Source organism: Carcharodon carcharias, chromosome 3, assembly GCF_017639515.1.
Source record: "Carcharodon carcharias isolate sCarCar2 chromosome 3, sCarCar2.pri, whole genome shotgun sequence".
Classification (NCBI taxonomy): Eukaryota; Metazoa; Chordata; class Chondrichthyes; order Lamniformes; family Lamnidae; genus Carcharodon; species Carcharodon carcharias.
This window is the reverse complement of record NC_054469.1, coordinates 123,061,125-123,073,945: the sequence shown is the minus strand read 5'-3', so window position 1 is coordinate 123,073,945 and position 12,821 is coordinate 123,061,125. Positions and strand designations below refer to the sequence as shown.

The 12,821-nt window shown below is 41.0% G+C and overlaps 1 protein-coding gene across 3 annotated transcripts in view; it reads right to left on the bottom strand.

Moving 5' to 3' along the window:
* The window catches only part of scin (scinderin), a 153,701-nt gene that overhangs the window by 54,801 nt on the left and 86,079 nt on the right, over positions 1 to 12,821 (bottom strand). For all 3 annotated transcript variants that reach the window (XR_005942622.1, XM_041184253.1, XM_041184252.1), the window contains exons 7-8: positions 9,854 to 9,942; positions 3,754 to 3,969 (exon numbers count right to left, since the gene is read on the bottom strand). Coding sequence is in view for 2 of the 3 variants with exons in the window: in XM_041184253.1 (XP_041040187.1) it covers positions 3,754 to 3,969; positions 9,854 to 9,942 (305 nt within the window). In the remaining variant the exon portion in view is untranslated. The remainder of the gene's footprint in view (positions 1 to 3,753; positions 3,970 to 9,853; positions 9,943 to 12,821) is intronic.

Sequence of the window (12,821 nt, the reverse complement as noted above, 5' to 3'; positions counted from 1 at the left end):
CTCTCATGTGGATGTAGAAGATTTGATAGGCAACTTTTGATGAGCAGGGGGTTTTCCTGGTGTCTGGCAAATGTTTATCCCTCAATCACTATCAATAAAATGGATAACCTGTTTATTTAGATCATTGTTATTCCTGGGATCTTGCTACAAGCAATTTGGCTGCCATGTTTATCTATATTACAATTGTGACCATACTTCAAAAAACCTATTTCATTCCCTGCAAAATGTTCTGTGATGTCCAGAGGTCATAAAAGACTATTTTTGTGTAAATCTTTTTTTTGCTGCTGCGTTTGCCTTGATACCTACCAGATGGGTTACAATGGTCTCTTCTGGTGCTGTATAATCCTATTCTTGCCAACCCAAAAAAAACAAGTTCCCCATAAAGCAGAAGGGAGAATCACAGAAAGAGCCAAATTAGGCCATTATCCTGCACTCTTCAGCAACAAATTACAGAGTGACACTGCCAAAGTCCTTGGACAGAATCCACAGGTGGGATTAGGTTTCATGATGGGTTTATAACTGTAATAAAATTTTTTATTAAAATTCATTGACATGTCCCAGCTCATGTGACACTGTCACATGAGAGGATATGTCTGAATATTTTTTTAAATTCTTTTTTTCAAGTTTTCAAAATCAGATTACTCTCCCTGAGGCAGCTCCGTGCCTGAGACGCAAAAGAGCGCAGGCCCTGACTCTCCCTCCTTCCCCCGCCCGCACAGGCAGTGCTGAGCGCTTCCAGGTGTGCCTTAATTGGGCCACCCATGTAAAATGGTGGCGCACAGCCAATCCTGGCCAGCTATCAGCTGCTCATCCACTCCCAACCAGCCCGCCCGACGGGGAGAAAATTCTCCCTCTTGAGTCTAAACTCCCTCTCAAACTGGCATGGAAAACTACAAAAAGGAGGCAGATTTTAAGAATTTAAATTTTGATCATTGTTCTTTGTCACTGAGGTTCATTATCATCATAAAGTCATCAACCCAATGGAATAAGCTAAAATCATTAACTGCTCTAACTATACCTTAATTATAGTTAATGGCCTTCTAATTCTGATAAACATAAATCACATAACCATCACAGAGGCAAATGATCGTCAGTCATTATTGATTGATGATACTTAACATCTTTGATTTTGTAAGTGATTTTAGACTATTCTACTTGTGCCCTTTTATATCACAGAGTCATTTCTGATGACAGCTGTAGAATCTGAGACAGCCCAGAGGGTTAGTTAACCCAACCTTCCCCTGGTGTTAATGGGGCAGCAACAGGCTCAAAATGGGTTGGGAAGCTTTATCATCTCATTAAAACCTACAATGTATCTGACTCCATTCTGAAAGAGCCTCTCACTGAGTGTCCAAAGTGCTCGCTCGTGTCAGGTGATGGCCCCTTTTAATATGGAAACTAGGGGTTCTCTGACATAAATAGGAACCCAAATTGCCACTTCTAGCTGAAGCCTGCACCGTGCATACTCCATTCAGCTCCACTGGTCTTGGAACCGAAGAGGCACAGCAAAGTTGTTTTGAATTATTTTTGTGGGCCACAGGAAGGGCAGGAGTCAACAAATATGATCTGGGGTGTTGTCATCCTGGGACTCTACTCTCTGCAATTGTAACTCCCACTCCCAGAACCTACATCATCGGCAACCGCCCTGGCCTAATCTTTAGGGGCAAGATTTTACGCATCACCGATGCATAAAATGATGCACAGTGACATTGGGGGGAACTCCCGATGCCACCGCGCCCCATTTAAATTTTCAGGAAGGCAGGGGCACAGCGAAATCAGCTGCGTGGCTGCTGACCTGTCAATGGCCATTTGAGGCCATTGACAGAGTCAATGAAATAATTAAAGGACCTGCCCGTCTAACCTTAAGGTTGGCGGGCAGTCCAGGAGCCCTGGTGCGAACTAGAAAAAGCATGAAACCTCATCCACAGGTGGGATAAGGTTTCATGTAAGTTTAAAAAATTTTAATAAAGTTTTGTGAAAATTATGGACATCTCCCAACTCATCTGACATTGTCACATGAGGGGACATGTTAGGAAAATTTAACTTTTCTATTTTTAGGTTTTTTACATTTTGAGCCGATCTCTCTGAGGTTGCACTTAGCCTCAGGGAGATGAGCGCACTCTCGATTTTGGGATTCCCTGCCCCCCACCCCGGCATAGTGCTTCTGTGCGGACGTCAGCTGGGCAGGCATTAATTGGCCTGCCCACGTAGAATGACAGGATGCAAATGGAACAACTTGGGCTGGTGGAATTTAGCATAGGATTATCATTTTGCAAGCAGACTATTCAGCTCAGTCATAAAGGTTGCAGATGCAGATACTAGACTGGAAGGGCCCTGTCCCAACAAAGGGCATTATCTGCTACAAGATTCAAAAAAATCTCTGTGACTTTATTCTGAGATTCACCCTAAATTACCATTCTGATTTGAGAGGATAAAAGCAAAAAACTGTGGATGCTGGAAATCCAAAACAAAAACAGAAACAGAAAAACCTGGAAAACCTCAGCAGGTCTGGCAGCATTGGCGGAGGAGAGCACAGTTGACGGTTCGAGTCCTCATGACCCTTCAACAGAACTAAGTAAAAATTGGAAAGGGGTGAAATATATTTTTACTTAGTTCTGTTGAAGGGTCATGAGGACTCGAAACGTCAACTGTGCTCTCCTCCGCCGATGCTGCCAGACCTGCTGAGTTTTTCCAGTTATTTCTGTTTCTGATTTGAAAGGAACTGTGCGTGCGCAAATTTCATATATTCTTAATTCATTACTCTTGAGTCACATATACAGCACTAACTGGAACTAGTGTAATATTGAGCCACTTCTAATAATAGATTGCACTCTTCTAGTGGAAAAGATTCAGTAATCTGAAAAGGACACAGTAGCATAAAAGTAAGACTTCAATCATGATAATGCACTTACAACATACAAGGCTTGTTATTAACAATAGAGCCAATTTGTTTTTTCCATATATAAATGGAAAACAAGGACAAAGCTATTATGCATGATGGAACGCTGCTTATAGATAATAGCAATTTGTGTTTAAACAGGGAATTCTATCAAAACTGAAGTTACAGCAAAGAGAGAGAGAGAGGATGGTAGATGAGTTTTGTGGGGTTGGCGGGGGGGGGCGGGGGGGTAGTTAACTGATTAACCGATTTCTGTTGTTATTACCACACTTCAAACTAATTTATCAAAGTGGTCACCAGCAGAAGGCAGCCTGCAGTATAGATTAGTCCAGTACAAAATTTGGTATTCAAATCAGTAAGGACCATATCACATTGAAATAGCATTTACTGACAGCACAACTGGTTCCTTCCAATCTCCACTATCTGCCATCTGAGAAAGTATGTAGGCCAGGCTTGTCCATCCCGTGGTCCCTCTATATGGCCTCTGGAACCACTGTTCAAAATACTAGTAAGATGGATAAGTAAAGTTGAAGATTTCTGCAAAGGGCTGCTCCTCCAAACACAGGCTGTTACTTTCCCACATTTGAGCGAAAGAAACAGTCTCTGACTGGATGAGCAGTGATCACCAGCAACGGCAAGTATGCTGGGGAGAGAGAGAGGATTTCAGGGTAGGAAAGAAGAGAGAGAGAGGTGCTGTGGGGCCCAGGGAGAGAGAGAAGGAGGACAATCTTAGAACTGCACCAAACCAGAGTCTCTGAAAGTGAACAGCATTACTATGTAACTCCTCAGACCATCAATATTCAATTTTCTCATGACGCAGCTTTTCTCTCTTTCACATGAGGATTGCGAGTTACCTCTGTCTTTCCTGAACCGTCATCCACCATGTTATGCTTTGCAGCCATTTGAGGACTGGTGTGCAATTTTGAAGCATCAAATTTAATCTGCTTGATTTTTGCAATTGTCTCAGTGACATACACTTTTCCGAATCCCTCGCTTTGACCTTTGTCTTTCCAATTCTTAAAGAACTGTTTGAAGGTTGGAGTTTCTCCTCCTTCAGGAAGTACTTGAATCTGTGGAGGAAAACAAAGCTTTAGTTTCATGCTGTGGCAAAGTAAGATACATTGGTAGCAGAAATTGTATTGACCTCATCATCCTTGCAGGTTGTCAATATGTCTGATTTTCAAATAACTATTGTGGTGCTAACTTTTTCGGTCCAACATCTCCGCATAGCAGCTAAAAGAATGACAACTACACGGGTACTGAAATGTAAGCAGGTGGTGTACTCCACTTATCATGGGGGCTGTTAATCTGGGCAATCTGATAAAGAAACATCAAATGCTGATAAACCAGAAATGGCATCTGTGCAAAACAATTATAGATTTGTTTAGGCATTTATAAGAGTTCACACAGACAAGCTAACATACACTAATGCTCTTGGTATTTTGTGTGCAACCAAAGTTTTCTAGATCTCTTTAATCCAATCCAAATTCACTCTCCATCTGAACTCTAACACACTCCAAGCTCCAAGACTCAATTTTATTCATGGGGTCTTCACGATCTGACACCAGTCTACAGGTTTCCTGTATTAGACAACATGTACTGCATAACTATTACTGCATTACTAATACACATGCTTTACATGATTTCTCCAAATAGAATAGACAATGAACTAACAGACACATCAGTTCTGCACAAAAAATACTGCTATTAATAGCTTAGTTATTAAGGGATCTGCTAGATATCCATAGGATTACATAGGAATATGGTACAGAAACAAAGACATTCAGCCTAACCAGACTGCATTCCAGTGTTTATACTCCACTCAATCCTCTTCCCATCTTTCCTCATCTAAATCTATTAATGCTACCCTCTCTTCCTTTCTCCCTCATATACGTGTCTAGCTTCCCCTTAAATGCATTTATACAATCAGCTTCGATCACTCCTTGTGGTCATAAGTTCCACATTCTCAACACTCCTTGGGTAAAGAACTTTCTTTGAAATTCCTTACTGGATTTCTTGGTGTCTATCTTATTTTGATGATATCTAGTTACGCTATTCCCTACAAAAGGAGATATTCTGTCTGTATCCACTCTACCAAAACGTTTCATAATTTACAAGACCTCTAATAAGTCACTCCTCAGCCATCTTTCTTCAAAAGAGAAGAGACTCAGCCTGGCAATCCTTTCCTGATATGTATAACCATGCATTTCTGGTATCAGCCTTGTAAAGCTTCTCTGCACCATCTCCAGTGCCTCTGTATCATTTTTATAATATAACAACCAGAACTGCATGCAATACTTCAAGTGTGGTTTAACCAAGATTCAATACAGGTTTAACATAACTTCTCTCCTTTTTAATTCTATCTTCCTAGAAGTAAAACCCAGACGTGGAGTTTTGCCAAGTTGTGGAAACTCTAGACCTTATCCAAAATGGTGAGGGGACACGGGATCTGGAAGTCCTGTTCCCATTTCCAAAAAATCCTATTGTCAATGGAAGGGAAAAGGGGGCGGGATGTTATTCCCATATGGGGGAAACCCAAACCCAGCAGATCCATTTGATTGCAGTGCTGATTTCAAACAGACCCCATTTTCACTGGAGCGAGTTCTGATTCCTACAGTGTGTGACTTATTATTTTTAAGACTGACATGAATGGTCATAAAAGATGGATAAGGAACTGTCAAGCTGTCAAGTTATTTAAGGCCTCTGTTCTTTAAATTTTGAAAAAAAGAGATTGCTCTGTCTCTTGAATTGAAAAAAAATCGATGCTTGCAGTTTTAATAGCTGTTTATTGACATTTCCATAAGGGTTATCATTATAGTATTATTACTGCTTGACTGCTTCTACAACCTGTCGTTATCACAGTAGGGGGCTGTAAGTTCACAGTTTGATTGACAGATCCATGAGGTTATTAAGGTATGAATACAAATGTTTGTTTTTGTAAGTAATTAAGTTGAGGGGATTAAAATGTATTGAAAGGGCTTTCATAAATGGGAGTTTTTATATGCTGAAGTGTGTAATGGATATTTAGAACTTTAGAATTTTATTTCATCTCAGCTTGGCTCCTGAGGTCTGCCCATGGTGGATACTGGGTGGGTTGACAAGACAGGTGTAAGAGAAATGGATGATACATTGGGGGCATGTGTTGGCACTAAATTGGCACTAGAGCTATAAGGGGCCATGGAGATGAGTGGGGGCATGTATTGGCTTGGAGGGTATGAGGGGTCATTGGAGGTGGGTGCAGGGGAATGGATTTGCATGGAGGGTTTGAGGTGTCATTGGACGTGGGTGCAGGGGAATGGATTTGCATGAGTTGACATTGAAGGTGGATAGAAAGTGGTTAGACAGGTGAGGAGGTGTGAATGGTGAGGTCCAGAGGGCTAATATTCAAAAACGTGCCTTGGGTGAAGTTCCAGAGCACCGAAGTGGGTGTTTTAAATATTGGCAGCACCTGTGGCAGTATCTCAATTGTTTCTGACTTCTGCCTGCATCTGCCCCATCCCCAGAACGTAGCTTCCATTATTTGGGGCACTTTTTCCCCACCTTGGGAGCGAAAATCCAGGTCTCAGCGTTTGTTTTTTTTTAATGGCCTTGCTAACCTGTGCGCAACTTTTAGTGATTGATATACTTATTCTCTGAGATCCCTTTGTTCATCTACCCCATCTAGACTTGCATCTTCCAAATAATAAGTGACTTTTCTAACCTTCTTACGAAAAAGTACTACTTCCCATTTATCTGTGTTGAATGTAATTTGCCAATTATTTGCCCACCATCAAGTTTATCAATGTTCTCCTGTAATTTGTTGCCATCCTCCTTTGTATTAACTGTTGCCACCACCACCCCCCACAGCCACAGCCACAGCCATAGCCCCCTCCCCAATCTTCCCTCAATGTGGTTTCATCAAGAAATTTAGAAATGGCAGGTGTAAGAGAAATGGATGGTGCATTGGGGTCATGTGTTGGCACTAAATTGGCATTGAAGCTATAAGGGGCCATGGAGATGAGTGGGGGCATGTATTGGCTTGGAGGCTATGAGGGGTCATTGGAGGTGGGTGCAGGGGAATGCGTTTTTGATTCCAAAGTTTAATTATTAATGTAAATTGTGAACAGCTGTGGTCCCAGCACCAATCCGTGTGGAACACATCACATCTTCTGCCACTCTGAACAACTACCTTTTACTACCTCTGTCTTGGAGCCAGCTAGCAATTCATTCTACCACTTGTCTCCTCACTCCACATTCTCTGACCTTATTTATTGTATGTAATGGGGCACCTTATTGAAGGCCTTTTGAAAATCGAGATAAATTACATCTGCTGCACATAACCATTGTATACTCTGTCTTGTTACCTTTCTAAAAATTTCAATAAGGTTGGTCAAATAAGATTTCCCCTTTTGAAGTCCATGCTGATTATTCATTATTCTCTACATGTTCTTCTATTTCCTCCTTTGGTGGGGATTCCATTATTTCTCCTAACATCAAAAACTGTTGGCTAAACATTGAGTGGTTCTTTAAAAAAAGTAATTATATGTTATGGATAACTTTTATGTTGACAGGAAACTGAATATTTTGTTCACAGTTATCACCCAGTGTAATTATAAAGAATTCCACATCAGGTATACGGCATGGTTAAGTGCAAAGTATGGCATCCTGTAATCTACTCCAAGACGATGTATCGATCTCAGCTGTAGAAGTTTGCTGCCTACTGTGCCACAATGGCATTGCTCATTATTTTTACAATGCTAACGGAGCTGTGACCTTTCTGAGTGTGTTCTAATTTTAATAGCAACTTGTGCCAAATTATGGACAATTATGTAGTCCCAAACTCACTTGAACCCTGACATTAGCAGGATACAGGCATTCGAAAGTTTTGAATTGGAATCAAAGCCAGGTTTTGATCAGCAGGTGTGCAGGTCAAAGAATCAGACACAAAGGCCACTGCATCTGATTTGCAGCACTCGCACTCCTGATTTTATGACTCATAAAATGGGGGTTCCACAATTTTGGGTTCTCTAACCTATGGCCGGAATTTTATGGCCCTGGCGGGGCAGGGGCAGAGCCAGAAAATACAGTGAGCCATTCAAAACTCTATTGACTTTGGTGGGACCAAAAGATCCTGCTGGCGCAAGGGACCGGAAAAATCTGCCCAATGTTCCTGTCCAGCAAGGCTTTGTGCAGAGTCTCTGAAAATTCATCCCATTGATAGTTGACTCATTATATCACCAATTCACCTTTCCATTTTCAAAATAAATGGAAAATCATTGATATTTCTGCATCAGAATGTATGATTTACTATTTACTAAACAACCATACAACATTCCAAATGGAATAGCAAATCACTGCCAAACCAAAACTCTTTCACAAATTAAATCTAACAAATCTAATTAAATATACAAATATGGGGAAGTGATTGCATAGTGGTATTGTCACTAGGCTAGTATTCCAGAGACCTAGTGTAATCAAATCCCACCATGGCAGATGGTGAAATTTGAATTGAATAAAAATCTGGGGCAGAATCTTCAATCTTCGGGTTGGCTCGCCGATACGTAAAATGACAGGCGTCCCGACGTCACTGTGCGTCATTCAGATATTCAATTCGGCGGGTGCACACTGGAGTTGGCTGCATGCCCGCCGAACTGTCAAAGGCCTATTAAGGCCATTTAAATTCCAAATGAAATACTTAACTGAGCTGCCCGTCCAATCTTAAGGTTGGTGGGCAGGCGAAGAGCCTAGGCAGCCTTCGCATTTATCATGAAGCCTCATCCACGGGCAGGATGAGGTTTCATGAAGGTTTCAAAGCATTAACAGAAATTTTTAATAAAATTCATAAACATGTCCCAGCTCATGTGACACTGTTACATGCGGGGACATGTCTTCAATTTTTTTTCTTTTATAAAAATGTCTAAAAATCAAAGTAATCTCCCTGAGGTAGCTCTGTGCCTCAGGGAGATTTCTGTGCTCTTTGGCATGCAGGCCCTGACTCAGCCTACTTCCCCTGCCCACACAGGGAGCGCTCAGCACTTCCAGGTGCACGTCACGCTGGGCAGGCTTTAATTGGCGTGCCCATGTAAAATGGCGGCGCATAGCTGATCGCGGATGGCGATCAGCTGTGCCCCCACCCACACCCACTCCCGCCCAAACCCCCCGACAGGGAGAAAATTCTCCCCCTGGAATTAAGTCTGATAATGACCACAAAGCCATTGCTGATTGTTGTAAAAACTCATCTGGTCTCTAATGCCCTTAAGGAAAGAAAATCTGCTGTCTTTGCCTGGTTTGTCCTACATGTAGCTCTAGGCCCACAGCAATGTTGTTGACTCTTAAAAAATGCCCCTCTGAACAAGGGCAATTAAGGATGGGCAATAAATGCTGGCCTAGCCAGCGACACCCACATCCCATGAACAAATAAAAAAATACAAATTCTACATTGTGAAGCTAAAAGCATAAATTGACATTTTAAAGTATTAGTATAAATGCTATTATATAGTCTATTATATATTCGTTCAAATATAAGTCTTATTTCCTTTGCATGAGATGAGGAAAAGGAGAAGGCATAAGTAATTGTTTAAATTTCTTCCACAGTTCGAACTGACAATGATTAATTGTGCACCCAGAAACAAATATGCACCAGCTTGTCAACTTGACCAGGGTAGATGTGACTGAAGGCGATCTGTTTTTTTTCTATTCTGTGTAATTTATCACTTCTGCTTTATTTGAACTGCAACTATATTAAATAGGCAAAGTTTTGATGGCAAAGAGGCTGTTTAGCTAGGGTAGTTGTCTGTTTTTCAGTACAATGCAAGCAATGGACGGATACTTCTAAAAGGCAATGATGAGGTTCAACTTCATTCGAGTAATATCATTGATTACTTTCAACCAAACAATAAACACACCCCAAGCACTTCTTGTGGCATATTCTGGTCCTTATTTAATGAAACATAATTTTATTTGAAGATATCCTACCTGGCTATTGGGTGGGTAGTTCATTTGTTTTATGAATCCCTCAGCAGTCTTCATAGCTGCCTTTCTCTCGCCTGGGTTTGCATTTTTACCTAAACACCAGAATATTTCCTTATTAAAATCAGTATCAGTGAGAAGTTATGATTAGTAAAGCTCACATAAATTTGTGTTTGTTTCCATTTGCATTTTAATAATAAATTGACTCAAATTTATTATTTGAATTTTTTTATACTTGGCTTATTCACTGCAATGTTGTATCCTTTCCTTATTCAGGTGTTTCTTACCTTCATTTGCTTTAAGTTGCAACTGCAGCAACTACCTGTTAAACAGTAAACAAAGCTAGAATTGTATAATCTTACAGGACAAAGCAGCCTACTTGATTGGCACCTCATCCACAAACATTCACTCCCCCCACCACAAATGCACAGTGGCAGCAGTGTGTACCATCTACAAGATGAACTGCAGGAACCCACCAAGCCTCCTTGGATGGCACCTTCCAAACCCACGACCACTACCATCTAGAAGGACAAGGGCAGCAGATAAATGGGAACACCACCACCTGCAAGTTCCCCTCAAAGCCACTCACCATCCTGTCTTGGAAATATATCACCGTTCTTCCACTGTCACTGGGTCAAAATCCTGGAACTCCCTCCCTAACAGTGCTGTGGGTGTACCTACACTTCAGGGACTGCAGTGGTTCAATACGGCAGCTCACCACCAGGGCAATCAGGGATGGGCAATAAATGTTGGCCCAGCCAGCAACGCCCACATCCCATGAATGAAAAAACAAGAAGGCCTTTTGGCCAATCGGCTATGTGCCAGCCCTTTGAAACAACTTCAGTCCCAATAATCAAGCTAAGGAGTGAAATAATTCTTATTTCTTTCAGTTGAATTTTGAAGAGAACATGTATTATGGCTAACATGCCATAAACCCTAAATCATTAACCCTCCTAAATCCTCAATGTGTTTGATTGTGAAACCAAACTTTTTCTATCTGTCTGAAATGCAATGCATACACTTTGCATCGGGGCAATACTCATTCACTTAAAGCCTGAGAACTTAGGCACTGGTTCAGTAAAAGTCAAGGCTTGGTGGATTCTCAGGTGTGCTTGAGCTTACTGCAAGAATTTAATTCACTAAAATCACACAGCTCACCAGCATGGAGCACTGATAAGTTTCCCAAAGATTGTTGTGGAGAGAATAATCTCAACGCCCTCTAGCCCCACCCATGCTCTCCACTCCACTCCCCACCTTCCCCACATCAAGTGAAGGATCCAACCTTCTATCTCTAATCATGAATCACGGGAGAGAGTCAACAATCAATGTTTCCCTGAATTAGCGCAGATTTGTATGGTTCAGGGAGCAGTTGGTCGAGTTTGCCACAACGCATCAACTCAAAGATCTCTCATTAACAAGCCTGTTATTTTGTTATTAGTTCAGCCTCAATGACCATGTTAATCCTCCTTCCTCTCCCTCCGGAGGATAGTCACAAGTTGGTTATTAAAGAGCTGACAAGTGTGGTTTTCCCCACTGCTGAACAGACAGCAGGTGTCTGAAACACCATGGTGAGCAGTACCGCTCCTCATAAAACATGTAAGTGTACAGCCACCATTCTCCTTAACATGGCATGTGAACATACACCATATCCATTGAACAGTAGCTCCTCCTGGAGGCTCAACACTTCAGTAGCAATAGCTTCTCCCTCGCAAATTAAGAAACAATCTCTGGGTGCAAGAGCATATTCTCAGACGTTCAAAGTTCCAGAAGAAGTCTTTCAGCAGTTGTCATCCCAAGCTTCAGTTTTCTTATATATATTACATTCAGTGCTCCTTTATTTCAGAGTGGGAGAACAATATCCATGCATCAGCACCTCATGTTTACATTGCATTCACATAAAAATTGCTTTAGCAATGCAAACACAGAGAGCTGTTTTATGTCCTCACTTTTCCAAAATCAGAACTTTTGAAGCATTTAATTTAAAGCACCATTTTTAGAGTTAGCAGCTCTACCTGGCAGAATAGATCCAGCAGCATTTGAAACAGCTAATTAGTCAGCTTAATCTCTATTTGCAGCACTTCAGGTGAAGGCCCACCACTACCTCAGGGCAACTAGGGCTGGACACTAGATGCCAACCTTATCAGGAACACCCACATCTCAAGGATGAATAGTATTGCTCTTGCTGCTTTTGCTGTCTTAAACTAGTGCAATTGTTTTAACATCACAGTTAGCTTGACAATTCTATTGCACTCACAGTGAAGTTGCATTGATTACAAAAGCAATCTTTTGCCTGGAGTATGTGGAGATGAAGAAGGCATGATCCAGGAGTTGTTATGAATGAGAGGATTAGCTAAAGAGTCCAAAGGATCAAAGAAGGTTCAAAGAAAGAACACCACCAAAAAAAGTGACTTGCTTGTTGTTTGTGCGATTGATCTTGTGCATCTGGTACAAATTGGTCATTATTTTTCTACATAACTGAGGTAAATACCCTTTAAAAAGTAGTTCATTGAATGTAAAGGATTTTGAGACATCCTGAGGATATAGAATAAAGCTCTAAAAATTTGGAAGATCTTTCTTGATTGTCAATTCAAGTCAGGTTAGTTTTATTTTAACAAATCATATTAGTATCTTTTCCTCAAAATGCAATAAAATTGGATCACAATTTGTTAATTTTTATTTTTTGACAATGATTATTAAAACAAAGACAATAAAAATGACTAAAGGATAGGAACTGTCCTTTGTTTCACCAGGTATTAACCATACTGTCAACAGCACTAATATCCAGCTGGTGGTGCTGTTGACAACAAAGGCTTTTCATAGCTCATTGGCACCACCAACTGAGAGCTAGTGGTAATGCTAAAATTTACAACATGCAAAGTGGTTGAAATTCATGCTAGTGACTACTTTTCCCTTGTACCAAGACTAGGCTGGGCACCTGCATAAAATAATTCAATTGTACATGTGCAAAACAGGT